Source organism: Nanorana parkeri, unplaced genomic scaffold, assembly GCF_000935625.1.
Source record: "Nanorana parkeri isolate BGI_ZX_2015 unplaced genomic scaffold, ASM93562v1 scaffold2046, whole genome shotgun sequence".
In the NCBI taxonomy this organism is placed as follows: Eukaryota; Metazoa; Chordata; class Amphibia; order Anura; family Dicroglossidae; genus Nanorana; species Nanorana parkeri.
Genome location: NW_017308314.1, coordinates 173,038 through 192,974, shown reverse-complemented (window position 1 = coordinate 192,974; position 19,937 = coordinate 173,038). Strand labels below are relative to the sequence as shown.

The following is a 19,937-nucleotide window of genomic DNA, read 5'->3' as shown; positions in this document are numbered from 1 at the left end:
GTAATGTAATTAACTTTCAGTTCAAATTTAAATTATCTCATCTCACAATGCAGCTGTGTACAAGTGTCAAGCAACAGGAAATGCATTGTTGTATTTTAGGGGAATGTTTGGGCACAATTAACATTTCCAGATGTTCCTATATCTGAACAAAGTCTCACTTTTTGAGTTCAGATCAACTTTAAATTACTTTTCTCACTTTTGAGGTTGGTAACCTCAAGACAATGCATCATGTACGTCTACTCCCTGTTATATATTTTTTATCATTCATTTCTGGTTGCAATAAAATAATGTAACATTTAGGAAAGAAGATACAAACAAGAATTCCTGCAGAGGAAGATATGATGGCAAAAATTTCAACTGCCACCATGTATTTTCCTTTGGTGCTAAGATAAGCAGGTATAAATGTAATCCAAACACTAGCAAACACTAGCATACTAAATGTGATAAACTTAGTTTCATTAAAGGTGTCAGGGAGATTCCTGGCCAGGAAGGCAACAATGAGGCTAATGAAAGCTAAGAGTCCCATATATCCCAAAACACATGAAAACAATATTTTAGATCCTTCATTGCATTCTATAATGATTGTTCCAATCTCTGCAATCATGTTAAATTCGTCAAAGGGAGCAGAACTACTTAGCCATATTAGGCAAATTACAATCTGGATCAAAGAACAGCAAGGAATAATGTATATTGGAATTCTCAGTCTCAATAGCTTTCTCATTTTAGTGTTTGCTGGATTTGTTGCTCTGAACAACATGATGACATTGATAGTCTTCGCTAGTATTATAGAAAGACAAATTGAGAAAATTATGCCAAAAACTATTTGGCGTAACATGCAGGTCAACATGCTGGGGCGCCCAATGAATACTAAAGAGCATAAAAAGCAAAACATAAGGGAAACAAGAAGAAGATAACTGAGCTCCCGATTGTTGGCTTTAACAATGGGTGTTTTGTGCTTAACGAGAAATAGGCAAAGTACAGAAAAGGTAAGAAGACAACATATAATTGAGATAGAGGCTAGGGAAGAGCCGAGTATCTCATCATAAGCTAGAAATTGGATGGGTTTTGGAACACATTTTTCTTTCAATGTATTTGGCCATTGATCTTCTGGACACTTGAGACATTCAGTAGTATCTGTAGAATAAACATAAGAAGACTGTTGGTATTTTAACATATACAGGGTTATTCACAAAAGGGTGAAGGGTTTGGAGAAGGCAGGAGAATTGAACAATCTAGGCCAAAATAGCTGATTTGGAAAAATTCTCTAGTTCAGTTCCCTTTCCAAATCAGCTATGTTGTCCTAGATTGTTCACCATAGTGTGCTGATCAGAAGGTGCAATTTAAGTCAGAGTAAGTTGACTTTAAAAAAAATGCATATATTATATAAGTTATAAAAAAATGGTAACCATCTTCATCTGCATGGAGCTTTATTTACTATAGGTTGTTTACTTGCAAGAGAAATTTAACGTAGCTTAGTGAATGAGGTAAAGTTGTGTTGACTTCAATCATCTAATAATAATAATAATAGCAAAAATCCTATTTTTTTAATTTTCCTTGCATGTGATTGGCTATTTTTTTCAAAGTGTTTTTTAACCACATTAATTTAGCTAAGTGAACATTCCCTTGCAATGTGAATGTTCATTTTGAAAAGTAAAGATGCTTTACTCCTTAAACTTCATACTTAACACATAAACTTCATAGAGTTGGATTATTGTAATACCATTCGGATTGAGGATTTCTCCTTCAGAGCATGGAACACAATCAAAACAACAGATCTTTTGTCCTTGACGATTGGCTCTTCTAAATCCTTTTGGGCATGGATTACTGCAGACAGAAATAGGGGGCTAATAGAGGTAGAAGGAGAATAAGAATGAGTTAGAAAACATAAAAAAATAATATGTAGCAAGAAAATGCAGTTAAGGAATTAAAGGAAAAAGTCATGTGACTGATAACTGATATGTAGTCATTTAAATGGAAAGAAAGGAAATTATATATTTTTTCATTAAATTATATTAAGGTAATTCTAAAGTGTTATGTTTTTGTAAAAGCTGATAGGGCCAATTCACAAGGCTAACACCCAGATAAGAATCTTTAAACAATGGACAGTTATATACAAAAGATTTTAAAAAACGCTTAAGGGTGGCTAAAATAAATCCTTGAGTTAATACTTTGAAGCCGCTGTCACCTTTTGTGAGGTGGCTACTAAAAATGTAGTGATTGCTAGAGCTGTAGTCAATCAGGCTGAATTATAGTTGGCATTTATCTGGTTAATCCCAGGTGTTCTGGCATTGATTGTACCTACCTGGTTGGAGTGTGACTCTGCTGCAGTGTGCGACAGCCAATGAGGGACACTGTAACTATGTGTGCTTTTCACCAGCCAATCACTGGGGCTCTCTCAACCAGTGTTGCATGCTGGGACAGAGCATATATACTGGAGGAAATTGCCATGTGCTCTGTCTAGTCCGGCTCCAGCTGTGGATAAGTTCAGTTTTGGGTGTGGTCCAACCTATCCCCAGGCTAGACCTGGGGCCTAGGGGTGGGGATACTTGAGTGTGGGAAGTGTTTCTCTAGGCCTCAAGCCTGGAGGAGGCTTTTCCTTCTGGTTGAGGAGGAGAACTGGCTGGCTGCTGGAGGTGCTTGGAACATAGTGGACCTCAGGAGCAAGTCTGGTGTCTCTCCTACGGAAGATTTGTGTCCATACCTGCTCATCTGATGCTCAAATATCTATTAAACTGTGCTACCAATGGATCTACAGTGATTTAGAAAAAAAGGGACTGGTGAGTCTGGAGTTTGTGTCTGTACTGTCCTGGATGTCTAGGATCCCTATACCCTCTCTCCCAGAGTGAGAATGTTAATAAAGTTCTTCAGCATCTTGCTTTTGGCCTGAATGTCAGCTCTGTGGGCACTAGAAGAGGGCGGTTAATACTAATGGGGCAACTGGTTACTAAAATCCTTAGACAAACTAGTGATGACCCGGATTATTCTGGCAGCTACTTCGGGGGTGAGCGCTACAACTTTATGAAATAAGTCTTGTATTGCAAATTTGTATAATTATTTAACAAAAGAATAGCTATCTTGATTAGTCAGCAAATGCATTTGTTTTATAGACTAAGCATATAAAATAGTACAGCCTCTGTGGCAGGGGTTACATTTAATAATGTTTTTAGTTTAATACTCATCACTGTTTAGACTTTCCTTTTTCTTTCTTTTTTCTTTCTTTTCCTATTTCCTCCCATTTCATTTGCTGGCCAGCACAACTTCCTTTTTCTATTCATTTCTTATGTCTTTCTTCCCAAAGTACAGGGTAATTAAGTTAACATTTAAAAGGTTTTGATGTTTTTTTCTAGCACTAAAATGGTTCACACCTGCTCAGGTGGCTGATTGTTAAGCAAAGCATGACAAAATCTGGAGCAGCTGTGCATGGCAACCAATCAGCTTCTCACTTTCATTTTCAAATCTTAAGTAAACAAACCGAAAAGAGAAGCTGATTGGTTGCCCTTGGCAACTACTTCAGATTTTGTCTGCTGGATTTTTGATGAATTCCCCTCTATGTATATTGTGTTGCATTTTGTTATGAATTAAAGTGTATGTTTTATTGTGTATGTTTAATTAAAAAAGCCTTGTCTATAAAAACGTCTTCCAAATTGTGGAAAGCCTAAGGGCTTGTCTTCACTAGCAGCAAACAGGGTTTCTGGTGTTTTTCTACCCCTGATACACTTCCTGCAACCATGATAATGTTGGTAAATGGCTGAGTACAGAGAGAAGTAGAAGCACTGCAGTGTGTAAAAAAAGTGCACTTAATTTTGGGGTATGCAAATCTTGCAATGCAGAAAAATGTGTATGCAAAACAAAACCTGAATGCTTACATGATTGTGTCCATTCCACATAATTTTGCTTTCATCAGTTTGCAGTTTACTGCCTTCTGGAGCACCTCCATCAAATCTGCCAATATGGATATACTGATTGCTACCGTTGGGATAAAGCTGCCAATTAAGAATATCTAGGGAAATAGGGATATCTCCATTCTTATCAAAGAATATTTGTTCGCCTGCAGTATTTTTGAAATTTACTTTTTTAACATAATGAAGCAGCTGTAAGAAATAAAAGTGAATATTCATTTTTTTATGACAGTAAGTTAAAGTAGACATTAGATTTAAAGAAGATAGATCTAAACCCAAATGCTAACATACCATACAAGCTTCACAAGTTGTGTTCTATCTTTCTAAATCTACAGCTTTCATTAAAGTGACACTAAACTCAGGAAGTTAAATCTTAAAACTGCATTCAAGTACCTTAACTATTAACAAAAATGGAGCTTATTTGTGTATTATTGAGCTGTAGATCCTTAAATCATCTTGGAATTGATGCTGGCACTGTCCTTCCTTCTGAAGGGTGGCTACTTTTGTACACCACGGTCCCGGTGTGTGTTCTAAAGTATCCACTGCTCCAAGCTCACTGGTGGTCCATGTCTCCCACCTTCTTTCCATTTTACCACTGAAGCCTCCATTAGTCTCTTCACACTGACAGGGGCATATTAAAATTTCAAGTGGTGCCTGACTTTAGAGCTATTTTAACATGTTGAAGCAGGTAAATGTGTGGAAGCAAAATCCATAAGGGACTTAATTTAGAGGTATTAAGATTACTATTAAGATCTTCTACTGCATATGAGGTATGAAAGTTGAAGTGCACTTCTGTAGTTAAATTTGAGAAAACAACACTATCAGAGCTATTCACTAATGGGTGAAGAGTTTGGAGAAGGCAGGAGAAGTGAACAATGTAAAAAATGGAAAGTTCAAACCAGGGTGCAAAACTAGTGGAGTAGATGATTTAAAACATGAGTGCTGGTAATTGTACTAAAATCGGAATAAACAATTGTATAAATAAAAATGTTAATAAAATGCACTCACTTACATTTGTATGGGAGAGGGCCGTGGGAAGGGTAGCCTCACAGGAGGATCGGGTGGTCCAGGATCAGGGGCTGGAGAAATCTCAGACGGTGCCGACTGTTGTTGGAGAGTAAAGAACTGAGAGCTATACGAGTCAGGGGTAGAGAAGGGACTCGTGAGACACCAGGGAGCGACGTGTTTCGAGGAAGCCTCTTTCAGACACCGCTGGAGCTTGAGGCTTCCTCGAAACGCGTCGCTCCCCGGTGCAATTGTTATACAATTGTTTATTCCGATTTTAGTACAATTACCAGCACTCATGTTTTAAATCACCTACTCCACAAGTTTTGCGCCCTGGTTTGAACTTTCCATTTTTTAGCAAGCACAGGTCCTCCTACTGTTTTTCAGGGCAGCATACTGTTCACACCGAGCCCCCCTTCCGAGAGCGCTGTTTGTTCACTTGTATCGAAGTGAACAATGTAGGACAACATAGCTGAACTGGAGAGTGAGCTGAATTGAAGAATGTTTCCAAATCAGCTATTTTGGCCTAGATTGTTCACTACTCCTGCCTTCTCCAAACTCTTCACCCTTTAGTGAATAGCCCTGTATATGTAGCTATGTGTCCCTATTTAAACAGAATACCTAAAAAAAATCCTAAACAAAATACTTTAAAACATAATGCTTATTTAAAGTTGTAGCTCACGAAAAGAAAAGGTCAACTTTACTTCTAAAAACTTTGAAGTCACTTGGTGTCCTCGCTCATCCAGTGGTTCTGCAATCATTTTCTTAAAGCCAATTTCGACCCTTGCAGAGGTATTTAAAAAAAAAAAAAACGTATGCCAGCAATGTACACCAAGTGTACATAAAGCAGGCATATGCAGTTGCTGTGTATAAACACAAACATCATTTTTTTGTTAACTTTCCACTTCATCTCCTAATGTAAAAATGTCTGCCTGTGTTTTGTATGCTCCTTCTCACCTCTCCCATTCATTAGTATTCAGAGTGGCAGCCCCCATTGTGCCCCAGACATTGTATTGAATAACAGGGAGGGGGAGAGCTGTTTAAGGCTAAAGTGGAAGTTCATTAAAAAAACAGGAAAGCCTAAAATGTGAGTCATGAAAATGTGCACATGTATACATCACTGCACCTCTTCATTACTACAATAAATGCAAAACACTTACAAAGGTGGAAATGGACTTTAAGCTGGCTGATCACTGTGTACTCTATGTTATGGAAATTCGCTTGGTTCAACGCACAAATCCATGTCGCACTAAAGTGCACCAAAGTATGCCGCCAAACACAAAGAATTTCCCGCGTGCTTAAAAGCACAGTTGTATTAAGCTCTTTTCTGCAAGGACTGGAGGTACCTCTGTAGAGTCATGTAGAGTCAGGACACGGTGATGTTTTCATGCTGTTCGTTCTGTGGTTCGGTTCTTAGCACGCTTCTGTCTCTTACTACACAGCTTTTATTTTCTCACACAGGAAGTGATGTCAGACAGGAAGTGATACAAACAGGAAGTGATGTCTCAAACAGGAAGTGCTGTCTTAAACAGGAAACTAGGAAGTGATGTCAACAACCAACATCACTTCCTCAATACATCAACATATCATAGCCAGCCAACAAAGCACATGTACACAAAAGAAAAGGGAGTGTATGTCTGTATCATAGTAGAAGCGGTGTGCATAGCCCATAGACCCGTGTGCACAGCCGCATGTTTTTCCTAGCCACCATCTTTCCAGGTCCACAAACACAATCTCCCATTACCACTGGAGCAAACCTTATCCAGCACTGCACAGTGAGCAATGCCCAATAACGTTACTATGATTCCTATGAATGGAAGCTTATCTGCAGGGACAATGCCATACTATCTCCAGCGCGCTGATCAGACGCATCAGAAATACGAACGCACGTTCCTTTCATAAAGGCAGATATGTATCTTTAATAATACTATGTCCTCAAAGCAAGTTGTATACACGTCAAACCAATAAATCCATGTTTTGCTCAGGGGCCCTAGCTTGGCGTCCACACACTCGCTAAGAAAACACTGCTCCGCCACGCATAAGATATCTACTCCGATGGTTAAACCCCGGTGCCTATTTAAATCCGGGTCACGCGCCAATCGAGCATGGCCCAGAAATCCAGACACCGAGAGACATGATGACAATATTACAATATACTAAAAACACATCCTAGTAAAATTTCCACAACATCTGCATGCATGGCTTTTCCCAATATGGGGCCAATGTAGAGGTCAGCTTCCCCACAAGCTCAATAAATTGAGTACAGAGCCACCATAGGCCGCCATAGGTGAAGCAGTAGGATGAATAGGAGGGATGAGAAAAGCAAAAAGAGGGGTGAATGAAAAAAAATGAAGTAAAATTATTCTTTCAAGTCAGTCAGCCAGTAACCAGTAAAAAACAGTTTATCCCTAAATATATAAAACTCTCACAAAGATTTTAAAAGGTATAATGGCTATATTTATTGTTTTATTCATATTGCTCTATTTTACATATTCAGTTTCTTTGATGCAGCCCCACAAAGGTTCCAGATTCTTTTAGTATCACCATGCTCCATGGAAGTTCCAACAGAAATTATGACTTTGTGAAAGTCTTTGTTTAATTTCTCACTGCACATGCTTGGTGATAGGTCACCCAGGCACTAAATTCGATAAAGCTTGGGTGAAAGAAGAGACAGCTTTCTTTATACTACATAAATTGGGGTATTTCAGGGAGCTTAAGTGCCACTGATTGATTTTGCTAACAAAGCAGAAACAGTCTGGCACTCTATGGTGACTACTATTCAATATTTAGCTTGCTTTTTTTCCAAAGGCTTACTTTAATCCATCCAAGGCCATAGCTAAATATATGAGAAACATGTCACTTTATTTAAGTTTTATTTTCTCCTTGCTTGACGTAATGAGGTAGATTTACTAAAGTAGTAAAGCATGTTCACTTTGCAATGAGATTTCAACTTTAAAAGGGAATTCTGACTTAGTTTAGTGAAAATGTTGAAAAATCACTTTGCGAAGGATATCCAATCACATGCAAGGACATTTTTAAAAAAAGCAGGAGATTTGCTTGGGCATGATTGGATAATTGAAGTCAGCACTGCCAACCCACATTCACTAAGACAAGTGAACTTTTCCTTGCAAAGTAAAACTGAGAATTTCTCAGTGAATGAGGTGAAGCTCTAATGACTTCCATCATCATGGAACTCCATGCAAGCAAAAATTCTGTATTTCCATTGTCTTTGCACGTGTTTAGGTATCCATTGCAAAGTGAATTTTCACCACATTCCCTAATCTAAGGGAAATATTCCTTAGATGAGCAGCATATTTGCCTTAAGTAAATCAACCCCACTGATGATACCAGAAACAAGACTAGCAGATTGTATTCTACCATTAATTTTAAACAACTTATACTGTACCTGCCAAGGTTTATGTGAAAAAATATTAGCACAGGATCCATTCACAAAGGGTCCCTGTCCTTCTATGCAGGAATGCATTTCATGAAGAGCATGAGCAATGGCAAATACTGCATTATGAGTTTTGTATGTGTATCTAAAGTTGTAAACGTCATATATATTGGGATCAATGCTGTCTAATCTCTCTTTCCCTGTGCACCAATGTCTAACATCTTCAGATGTGTTTGAAAATGTATTATTATAAGGATAGGATGGAGGCCAAACACAACCAAAAGCCTTCTTCCAGAATGTTTTAATGAAGATATCATCTGGATATTTGGTCGGGTTTATGCTTTGAAGAAATTCCTTAAACCCTGGGATTTTTCCACGCGGTGGCGCCACACCTAGACTGCCATTTAAAGTTGTTAAGATGTCTGGGTGAGGAAAGTCTGACGTTATTGACCAACTTCCACAACCAAGCCACACTTTATCTGTAACATTGTGCAATGAAGCTTCCTCCATTAGGGAAATTAGGTTTTCCATGGTCGAATATATAACAACTACAGTGGCTGTTGACTTCTTCATGACATCAATGATTCGGTTCACTGATTCTATGGAGTTGTAGACAGGTAGAATTTCTAGGAATGCAATGCATCCTCCATTATGTTCTATCTCCTTGATGAGGAGTTGAGAGCCTGATCTTCCTAATTCATTATCTGTAGTTATGACTCCAACCCAAGTCCAGTTAAAGTAATTCACAAGGTTAGCCATTTCAAGAACTTCATAATTATCATTGGAAATTGTTCTTAGAAAAGATGGGAACTGCACCTTGTCACTCAGGCTTGGGTGTGCTGAAGCATAGCTTATCTATGTAGAGTGGTAGAAGTTAATATAATATGAATACATACAAAATAACATAAAGGGGTTGATTTACTAACCTTATAAACACACCACGAACATGTATACACCTCTGTAGTGTGTTCCCTCCCAGCATGATCTATGGGTGGAATCTAAACACCTTTGTAGTGTGTACACACCCAGCAGGTGTGTTGTGCAAAGCCAAGCATGAATTGCAAGGTGATGTTGTGTAAATTAGCTCTATGTTGTGTTGCTTGCGTTGATGAATGCAGGAATGTAAATGCATGAGCTAACCATTTTTGTCTAAACTGTGAAGCAGCATTATATATGCATCATGTGCATGATTTTTCCATATATGGCATTAGTGGAAATATGCTTTTAGAGACTTTTTGGTTGATAAATAAGTTTTGCTGTGTGAAAATCACACGCACCTGGTGCGTGCGTGTGTTTAGGTTAGTAAATCACCCCCAAAGCTTCAGAAACAACACCAAGTTTTTGTTTAATTCTTGTACTCAACAGTATTCAACAGCTGAGATATGCACAGCTCCGGCTCAGTATTGGGTAAGATACAAAAAGTTGCAATGATTTAACGAGCAATGTTGCTATTGCACTACTAATACATGCTGTGAATAAAGATTAATGCAAGCTTTAGAATAAACAAAGCAATAGTTGCTAGTCCTCTGTGATGATCTTTTTGGAGTTTGTTGATGTGCCCTGAATGTGCCCTAAGGATCTGGATTGCAGCATGAGGCATTCAAATAGATTGAAAGTACGAAATATTGCCTTCATACAGGCAGATATGGGTATCCTTCTGAGAAGGGTAATCCCCCCCCCCCCAACACAGATGTACTCAAAATGTAAGGTATTTTGTTTGAAGGGGTAAAAGGGTTGCCATTTTTAGGGTCAATATTCAGAACAATTATATAGCTAGACAATTGTTTTCTATTCTGACACCCAGGGCACCAAACAGGAGACTAGGGGCATGTTTCTGGGTGCCTGAGCCTATGAACATCCATGCAATAAGAGACATGTAATTGTATTGTTACATTGCAAGTCCTGTTTGTGCTACTTTAATAGTATATCTACAGCCCATATTTTTAATTTGTATTGGATATAGTAGGGAATGGTTATTAGTGTTGTATGCATCCTATTGGGAAGATTTCCTCAATTTCTGTCCTAATGATACAACAGGCAGTGAGAGGAAATCCCCTTTTAAACAGTTTTCCCAAGTAGACCCCATTCAGTTTTGCCAATTTCTCCTCACCTCCTGTTTTATAGATTTTCCATCACTTTCTGTTTCAGTAAAAATAGTCACCAGAACATATAGGGTGGTATTAGAAATTATATAATGCCATACAATAGGTCTAACCAGCTAGAAAAGTAATACAACTTTCCTACAGATACAATTTAAGTTTTAAATTAGATAAGATCAAATCAACCCACAAAGCTCAAGATTTGACACTGATTGGATTGATGACCCTATGCCATATAAAAGTCTGACATCAAGGTAGTATATGATATAGGCAAATATTGTTACTCCACATTAATTAAGGAAGCAGGTAGGATTGATTGTGGTAGAGCAAATGTTAAGTTATTCTTTGATTTCTGTTTGTAATGTTTATTTATGGACTTACCTGGGGATACCTATATAGACCAAGGATCCTGGCTATAGGTATGGAGGCCTTAGAAGGCATGTCACCAATTATAGCACAAGGAATGCTCTCTCTGTGACAGTTAAAATTTGGCACCGCTGTTTTTTTTCCAGATAAAATCCTTGTTGTTTCCATTAATGATCGAACTTGATTATAACAGGAATCATACAGTTCAAAACCCAATGTAATATTTGGCAGAATATTTGGTGATTTGTTTATTTCCCATATAGCATATACCATAGATAGGAGATAGCGATAATACCGTATATGAAATCTAAAAGGGAGGAATGTTTCAGTAAACAAAACTAAAACATATTTAATTTCTTATTTTTAAACACATAATTGACAATTTCTATAATCATAGCTCCTTAAAAAGTTAAAGCATTTCAAACCAAATGAGGGGTGTTTTCTGAATGGGAGTGAGGGATCAGGAGTATGTAACATACACAGTGCAGGGGTCACACTGTATACACACATTTCCACACATACTGTATACAGACATATATATATATTAGGGAGGTCCCGATACCACTTTTTCAGGACCAAGTACAAGTACTTCCCCGCATGTACTTGCCCATACCAATTACCAATACTTTTTTTTAAAGGGACAGGTGACTTTAAATGATCCATAGTACAACTACATGTTATGTACTATGGATCATGATTTAACCTATTCATGTTAGCAGGGGAGAATTGTAACTCTATTGCTGTAGTGTAGTGGAGGTGTGTGCTGTATATATGTACTACATATATATTACACACGTCCAGTACACTATAGCAATACATTTACAGCCAGCCCCATCCCAGCTTCCCTCACTCACAGTTTCACTCCGATCCCCGTTGCCTCACACGGTGCCTCTCGTAGTTGGCACTGGGCAGGATCGCTGCATTGCGTCTCGGTGCTCAGCTTGTGGGAGGTGCTCGCAATTCTGCCCTGCTAACATGAATAGGTTAAATCATGATCTGTAGTACATATACAGTACACATGTCCAGTACACTGCAGTCTGCAGCAATATAATTAGAATTCTCCCCTGCTAACATGAATGGGTTAAATGATCCATAGTACATAACATGTAGTTGTACTACAGATCATTTAAAGAAGAACTATGAGGTGAGTGATTTTCACTCAGCCTCATAGTTCTAGCCGACCTGTGACAATGAAACTCAGGTTGGGCTCAGTAGATCGGGAAGTGAGCGAACACAGACCGGCGCTCCTCACTTCTCGATCCTATGCCGGCAGAGAGCCGTGACAGGGGAGGGACTGGATTCCCCCATCCCCTGTCTGATCCTCCAGCGCTGACTGGCAGAACGGATGGGGGAGGGGCCGGGTACAGCTGGCTCTGCCTCTAGATAGGCAGAGCCAGCTGTCACTCGCGCAGCTGGGTAGATCCAGACATAATTGTCGGGATCCATTAGGGCTGCGGCGTCTCAGTATACCGTGAGTTGCAGCGGTATACGGAGTTTTGGGTGACAGGAGGACGCCTGTTACACTTAGGAGAACTATGGGGAAAAGCCCTAACCCCATAGTTCTCCTTTAACCTATTAATATTAGCAGAGGATAATTGTAAATCTATTACTGCAGTGTATTGGGAATATGTACTCTATATATGTACTACATATAGAATACACACTGCTGTAATAGAGTTACAATTCTCCCCTGCTAACATGAATGGGTTAAATGATCCATAGTACAACTACATATTATGTACTATGGATCATTTAATCCATTCATATTAGCAGGGGAGAATTGTAAATCTATTGTCTGCAGTGTGTACTCTATATGGAGTACATATAGAGCACACACTGCAGGCAATAGATTTAATATTATCCTCTGCTAATATTAAGAACTTCTACATAGAGACCCCCCTTGCCCTCACTCACTGTTCGATGATGATGCCTCGCTGGTGAGGTCGTCATCGGCGCTGTGCGGGAGAGCAGTGGCGAGTCAGCGCTGGTCCGGTGGGGGAGCTCCAGGTCGGGTCCTAATTTAGCAGGCCGGCGACTGCCCGATCGCCTGCCAGCTAAACTAGGACCCACTTGGAGCTCCTCCCACCGGAAACCAGCGCTGACTCGCCGCGGCTCTCCTGAACAGCAACCGGAAGGTAAGAAAAAAAATAGTGCAAGCTTCGGCGCTTTGTATCGGGGCATTTGTGCAAGTACTTGTCAAAATGCCCAATGCTAGTACCGGTATCGAGACATCCCTAATATATATATCTATAGATATAGATATATATGTATCTATGTCCATAGATATATATATATATCTATATCTATAGATATATATACACATGCACACACTGCACACACATACGGTACATACATACATAGAAACATACACACTGTATACACATACATACACACACATACTGCATACACATACATATATACACACCCCGTATATGCACACATATACATACAAACATACATGCACACACGGTATATATATATATATACACACACACACACACTGCATACACATACACACAAATGCTTTATACACCTACATATCCACACACACAAAATCATAGGAAACTATGATTAAGCACTGTGGGTGAAACATGTAAGGAGATAGTTTCTTTCATCCTGGGGAGCTTTGGAAGGTGTATGTTCTCCGATGGATTGAAATAAAATGTGGATTTATTTTGAGGAAGCATTGAGTGCGGCTCTTTTTGGACAAAAACCCCAATCCCCTGTGCCGACTACCAGTGAACCCCACTATAACTCCCAATGACCTGTAGATCCCTTGTTCTTACTTCCAGTTTGACTTTCAGACTACATAAACCTTTGATATGGCCCTGTATTGAGCCTCCAAAACTTGTAGTCCCCTTATAATTTCCCATCACAATGCTGCCCAGTGCCCTATTGGACAGCCTGGTGGGAGAAGGGGGCATGGTGTGAAGCTGCCTGGTTGGCTGGAAAAGTGAGTAGAGCAGGGCTACAATTAGAAATCATGTGGCCCCCATACCTGACACAAAGGGGTCCAGTCTGGGAGGGCTTCCTGTACGCCCCCTATTGGTAGCGCTCTACCAGTGTGTGCAGTGAGTACATAGTGGACCCTATCCCCCTTGGGGATGAGTGTGCACCACACACACTCCACACATTATGGATAAGCCACCGAGCTGAATGTGTAAGTTCATCATTCAGAAGCAAATTTATTGTGTCTTGCTAATGCTAACCATAATAAATGCAACAAAGTCAATTCTTAGTATTCGGCTCTTTTGTGCTTTTTGTTTTTTGGCTCCATTTCAGCAGGTCAATAAAAGACTGTAGACTAAGAGCTGCTTACCATCACCCACTACTATACTAAGAGGCAAGAGTTCACCTTTAAAGAGGAACTCCAGGATTTTTAAAGGTAAACCCCTGCAGTGGGGCTACTCCTGCACTGCAAGTGTTAGCTGCTCGTTTTGGTCTAGGGGACTGAATAAAGAAGTAATACTCACTCAATTTTTGATCCCACCTGACTGCTTGACCGCTCCCTGCAGCCTTTTCTCCCCTGGGCTTTGAAAGTATAAGGATCTGTATACAAGTGTATTAGATATGAGGACACTGAGGGACATACCACAGTCAGAACAGAGAAGATGAGCAGTCTCTGCTGCAGGACTTAGGATCAGGTGAGTATTTCTTATTTATTCAGTCCCTGAGACAAAAATGAGAACTTAAACCTTGCAGTGCAGCGGTAGTCCCACTGCATGGGTTAGTTTTTAAAGATCCTGGAGTTCTACTTTAAAGTATTACATTTGTACTTGTTCCATGCATCTCTGAATATGCCAATATAATGTGCTACATTTTTTGGTGAGCAGTTGTCCTGTATTGCTCAGTAAACTCAACACAGGTCTACCTTACCTCTAGTTTTGGCCAGGAGAAGCCTATGTACAGCAAAATAGATACAAACACAGGCCAGGCTACTGCAAACATTTATATCCAGTAAAATAAAACCATCATATTACCTTTTTTATTCATAGGCTGCAGTAACAAGTACAATTATACTTTATAAAACTGATACAAATAAAAGACAAGCTACCTTTAGTTAAAAACCATCTATAAATGATCTTGTATGTTAATATTTGATGGTGTATTTGAGAACATTAGAGACCTATAGAAAACCAACATTTTGGAGTAGTAGTGACTGCTTGTCCCTAAGATATAACTGTTTTTCTTAACTGCAGTTGCAAAGCTTGTCTTAAATTAGATTTGCTAAGTGTGTGGAAAAAGTCAGTTTTACGTGCCTGGCAATGGATGTAAGGAAAAGCCTACTACTTCATGAAAGCCTGGTCCCATCTGAAACTACAGTGATCCCTGCTCCCATGGCACTGGTGTTGTTCACTCCTTTCCTATGTCAAGAACTCCAATTTAAGACTTACGTGGTGCATTGCACAGGAGGGGGCTTTTCTTGAAAAGTTACTTGTGGGTATTCTACATCTAAATGGACAGCAAAAAGCCCACCAAGTATAATGTCTCCTTTTAACGAGTAACCAGTAATGTCTTCATAAGCCAGATTGCAGCTGCTGTGTGACGTTGTATCACAACATTCTAGTAGGCAAACCAGGGTGTATATGCAGTAAAAAAAAGCCAAGTACATCCTGCCCTTCATCCTGTTGTGAATAAAAAAAATAGGAAAAAGGAATACATTAAATGTATATATAAGAAATGTTTGAGTAGTTAAGCAATTTTTCTGGTTTTACAGGGTTGGAACATTTTATTTAATTCCCTGTTGTGTATCCTATCATAATTGGTACATATTATAGGAGTATATTTGTTATGTTGCCATTCAGTTAACAATAGATAAACATACAGTGGGGAAAAAAAGAACCTTAGAAAGTCTATCACCGTGTATTGCTACAGGAGATAAATGATCACAACCAATACACAAAATGCTTACCACTATAATATGCCCTCCTATATAGACTGCAGTGTTTCCCTACTTCTCATGAAACTGCAGATTTAACCATTTTAAAGGTAAAGTCCACCTTAAAAAAATAATAAATGCACACATCTTCATAAAAGAAATGATGTGCCTTTAATTACCAGTACAGTGGCGTAGTGGTTAGCAATTCTGCCTTGCAGCCTTGGGGTCGCTGGTTTGAATCCCGGCCAGGTTACAATCTGCAAGGAGTTTGCATGTTCTCCCTGTGCTTGTGTGGGTTTCCTCTGGGTACTCTGGTTTTCTCCCACACTCCAAAGACATGCTGGACAGTTGGCTCCTCTCTAAGTTGGCCCCCTATGCATGCGTGTGAGATAGGGACCTTAGATTGTAAGCTCCTTGAGGGTAGGGACTGATGTGAATGTACTGTGTAAATTGTTGGCGTTATATAAATACCTGTCATAATAAATAAATATGTTTGTTTATTTATAGTATAGGAGCTAGTAAAGCATGGCAACCATGATCAATGGATTGCGGGTGCATTGCTCTAGCTCCTGCAGACATTTCCTCCCATCTGTACCTAGGTACAGAGGAGCCTTTAAAAGCTTTTACCACATGAATACCAGCCTGTATATACACCTTTATTATCAAGTCTTTTTTTTTAATTGTTGTGATTGTTTCACTGAGAATAACTTGGTATACACTGTATTTGTATATAATTTTATAACTGAATTATATATTTTTTTTTTTTTATTTAATAACCACCATATAAAGTTAAAAAGACCAAAAATTTAGAAAAAAATCCCCAACCTGTTATAAATCGTAGTAAATAAAAATGGGAGGACAGTACGAAAACTCCTTAATTACTCTTTTTTGGAAAGTAGACACCCCAATGCGATCTCATTTTTTGCAACAATCTTTTGGAAATGAAGAAACATGCTAGTACTGATGTGGTTAAAACATGGAGCATGGACTAGACACAGTACATCATTAAATGCACAGGTTATACACAGAAGGAGGAGAGGTGAAGTGGTTATTGTACAGGTACATACAGCGCAAGGATGGAGATGGGGCAATGTGTAGGATAAGGGAGGTGAGAGGATGATATATAGATCACTAGAGACAGGAGAGAGATCAGATGTAAAGGAGAGCAGGGGGTGGTGAAAGGGTTAAAAAAATGATCCCACTATTAACCTCCCTCCTTCCTCTGTTGTGAGAAGAAATGGTAGGCCCTCAGATGTAAAGACTGGTACTATTTACATCTATGATTGCTATGTTTGGCCATCACAGTGATTAAATGTTACAGAGCGGCTCAGATCAGCTTTGTACACTGTGTGTTAACCGAGCAATATAAGGATCGCTTTGCTCCCAGCTATTAACAAGTACACTGGCCGCCCAAGGTCTGTTTCTGGGATTACGTTTATCAAGGTCACTCCAGAATGTAATGTCCAGCTCCCTGCTGGTTTTCTTTTTTTTTTTTACAATATGGTTGTAGAGAGCTGGTTAAAGCAAATCTGTCATATGGTGACTGCAGTTGCGTATTTAATTCTGGAAATGCTAGTTGACTGGCTTTAAAATTTTCCTAATTCACAGACCTAAAACAAGCATGCTTTAAACAAGTGTCATAAGTGTTAGAATTTCTAACCTCTATGTGTGATTTGAGTTAGTGACTCAAAAAGCATTAAAGCCAATGCATCAACATGAGAGGGGATGATTTATTAAAATAATAAAAACATTTTCTCTTAGCAAAGTGAATAAATAACTGGCTAAAGTCAATTAAAAGTAATAACACCAGAAATTGTTGATCCTGGGAATATCAAATTGCTTTAGGGGGATCTGATAGGATTTTTTAAAGCAAATTGGACTATGCTTTGTAAGGTTGTTTGCCTTCTCTGGACCAACTGTGGGTATAGGGTTCTGTAAATGGAGGTTTCCATTTATTTTTTATATTGGTTCATTTTATGTTGATTAAACTTGATTGAAACACACATCTGCAGTGCATTACCATGTATGATGGGGAGAACAAGCTTTGAAAGTTTAGACGGTAGTTCATCGTTTTTTCCCCCGCATAAAGCAGGCTGTATGCTACACACAGCAGAGCATTCTTTTTACTTTGTGTGTTAACTAATATTAAAGGTTGCTCCCCAACAACTGTATAAAAATACATAATTTATAGGTGCTCAGTGCATCATGCCGTCTAAACTTAGCCCTGATGCTGTAGTTTTCTTTTAAAAAATGTATTGTAAAGTTGTATTACAGTAAGCCAAACAAGTTGAGAAAGAAGCAAAGTTTTGGCATGGTTTATAAATTAGTGGGCAGAAAAAAAAGAAAAAACACAGAAATCAGCTGTCATGATATCCAATATCCCCAGAGAAGTACAGAATGTTGTGGTTATTTAAAAATGCATTTATAAAAAAGTAGAGCAATACAAAGGGGATGGGAAATAGGAATAAAGATAGAATTAACAGATTAGGTGTGGTGGGGGGTTAATGTACAGAATAGTAGAGATATACAAAGTGGATAGGCTATAGGAAAAAGAAATGATGGACGGATTCTGTGTGGTAGGGGTTCATGTATAGAATAGCAGACAAATACGTAGGGGTTGGAGAGTAGGAAGAAAGATAGAATGGACAGAATAGATGTGACAGTGATTCTTGTTCAGAAGAATAGAGAGATACAGAGGGGGTGGGAAGTAGGAAGAAAGTTAGGATGGACGGATGAGATCCATCCTAATATGGTATGGTAGGGGTTTATGTATAGAACAGCAGAGAGATACAGCATGGATGGAAAGTAGGAAGAAATGGAGAAGGGACAGATTAGATGTGGTAGGGGTTCATGTATAGAAGAGTAGATAGATACAGCAGGGATGGAGAGTAGGGAGCAAGAGAGAATGAACAGATTAGATGTGGTATGGGTTCATGTATAGAATAGTAGAGAGTGACAAAGTGGATAGGACATAAAAAAAAAAAAGATAGGATGGACAGATTAGGTGCGGTAGGTGTTCATGTGTAGAATAGTAGATACATAGGGAATGAAGAGTAGGAAAAAGATAGAAAGGACAGATTACATGTGGTAGGGATTCTTGTACAGAAGAATAGAGAGATACAGAGGGATAGGAAATATGAAGAAAGATAGGCTGGATGGATTAGATATGGTAGGGGTTCATGTATAGAGGATTAGAGAAATATAAACGGATGGCATGTAGGAAGAGAGATATGATGGGTTGGAAAGTTTAAACATCAATTGCACAATGAAGCAATACGTTCTTACCTTTTTGCAGAGTGGAGTTACTCAAGGGAACATATCCATGATGTACTTCAACAAAAACGTTTAAATAATAAAATGCTGTTACAGTTTAATGCTGTATAGTCATAAAAAGTGTTTACCATTTGTTAGTGCAAGTCAATGAACAAACCAGGTAATACCTTCCTCTTCATACACCTTATAAAAGCATTTAAATCGATGTGGTTTGAGATGATTTAAAATTTCTGTGATCAGTGTTGCAGTACACTGTATCTGCAATTACAGTTACAGTTACAATAAATACATCCTTCCCAGTCTATTTATATAAGATATCCCGTGTCCAGTGACAGGATGTGTGTGCACATGAAATTACTCATTGATTAGCTTCACAAAAATGATAGGTCTGACCATGTTATTATGCAAAATCATTATGATTATCACCACAGTAGGTTGTAATTTTGAGAAGATCTACAGGGATGCATGAATTTGATGATGTGGCTGATCTTGGTTGAGGTGTATTCACAGAGCTGAGTAAGCTCAGTGTTCTGCAGATAATTAGATGTGTGCAGGAGGAAGCAGTAAATCATACTCAAGGGAAGTCATAATGATTTCCTCAAGGTCACAAACAATGAAGAAATTAAAGGTAAACTCTAGGTTGTAAAGCTCTTGTCAATTGCTGCCAATCAAACATGCCTTTCTTGCCACCATAGAAACACCATTTTATCTCTGGATTTCCCAGAATCCTCTTCCTTCAGCTTATGAAATTAGTTCATTGCTTCTTTTCAAAATTCTGCACAAAGTTTGTAGGAAAGATGTCAAGCAAGAGATGGAAATATACTTCCACTGTTGACTGAGTATGCCACTCAACAAATATGCAGAATTTAAAGTCAAAATCCTTGATCTACATAGTTGTTCTGGATGAGTAAATTAAACAGCCAAGCAGCTACCATGCCTTTACATGCCTTTACCGCCATCTGAATATGTGCCTCCAGCTCCTTGGGCTTTTTCTTGCTGCTCTTCCCCATCTCTGTTTTTCT

The 19,937-nt window shown here is 38.8% G+C and overlaps 1 protein-coding gene across 1 annotated transcript; it reads right to left on the bottom strand.

Annotated features, from left to right (window-relative positions):
• Window positions 1-226: 226 nt before the first annotated feature.
• Window positions 227-19,925, bottom strand: LOC108800498 (vomeronasal type-2 receptor 26-like). Its single transcript, XM_018572483.1, has 4 exons — window positions 19,869-19,925; window positions 3,867-4,091; window positions 1,721-1,844; window positions 227-1,134 (listed from the first exon to the last, which is right to left on the bottom strand). Exons 1-4 carry the CDS (start codon window positions 19,923-19,925, stop codon window positions 227-229), a joined length of 1,314 nt encoding a protein of 437 aa, XP_018427985.1.
• Between the last annotated feature and the right edge of the window lie 12 nt (window positions 19,926-19,937).

Coding starts and splice junctions, on each gene's coding strand:
- LOC108800498 (XM_018572483.1), bottom strand. CDS start 19,925: ATGGGGAAGAGCAGCAAGAAAAAGCCCAAGGAGCTGGAGGCACATATT. Junction 4,092..19,868: donor AGGCACATATTCAGATGGCG/GTAAAGGCATGT, acceptor TATTTCTTACAG/CTGCTTCATTATGTTAAAAA. Junction 1,135..1,720: donor AGAAATCCTCAATCCGAATG/GTATTACAATAA, acceptor TTTATTCTACAG/ATACTACTGAATGTCTCAAG.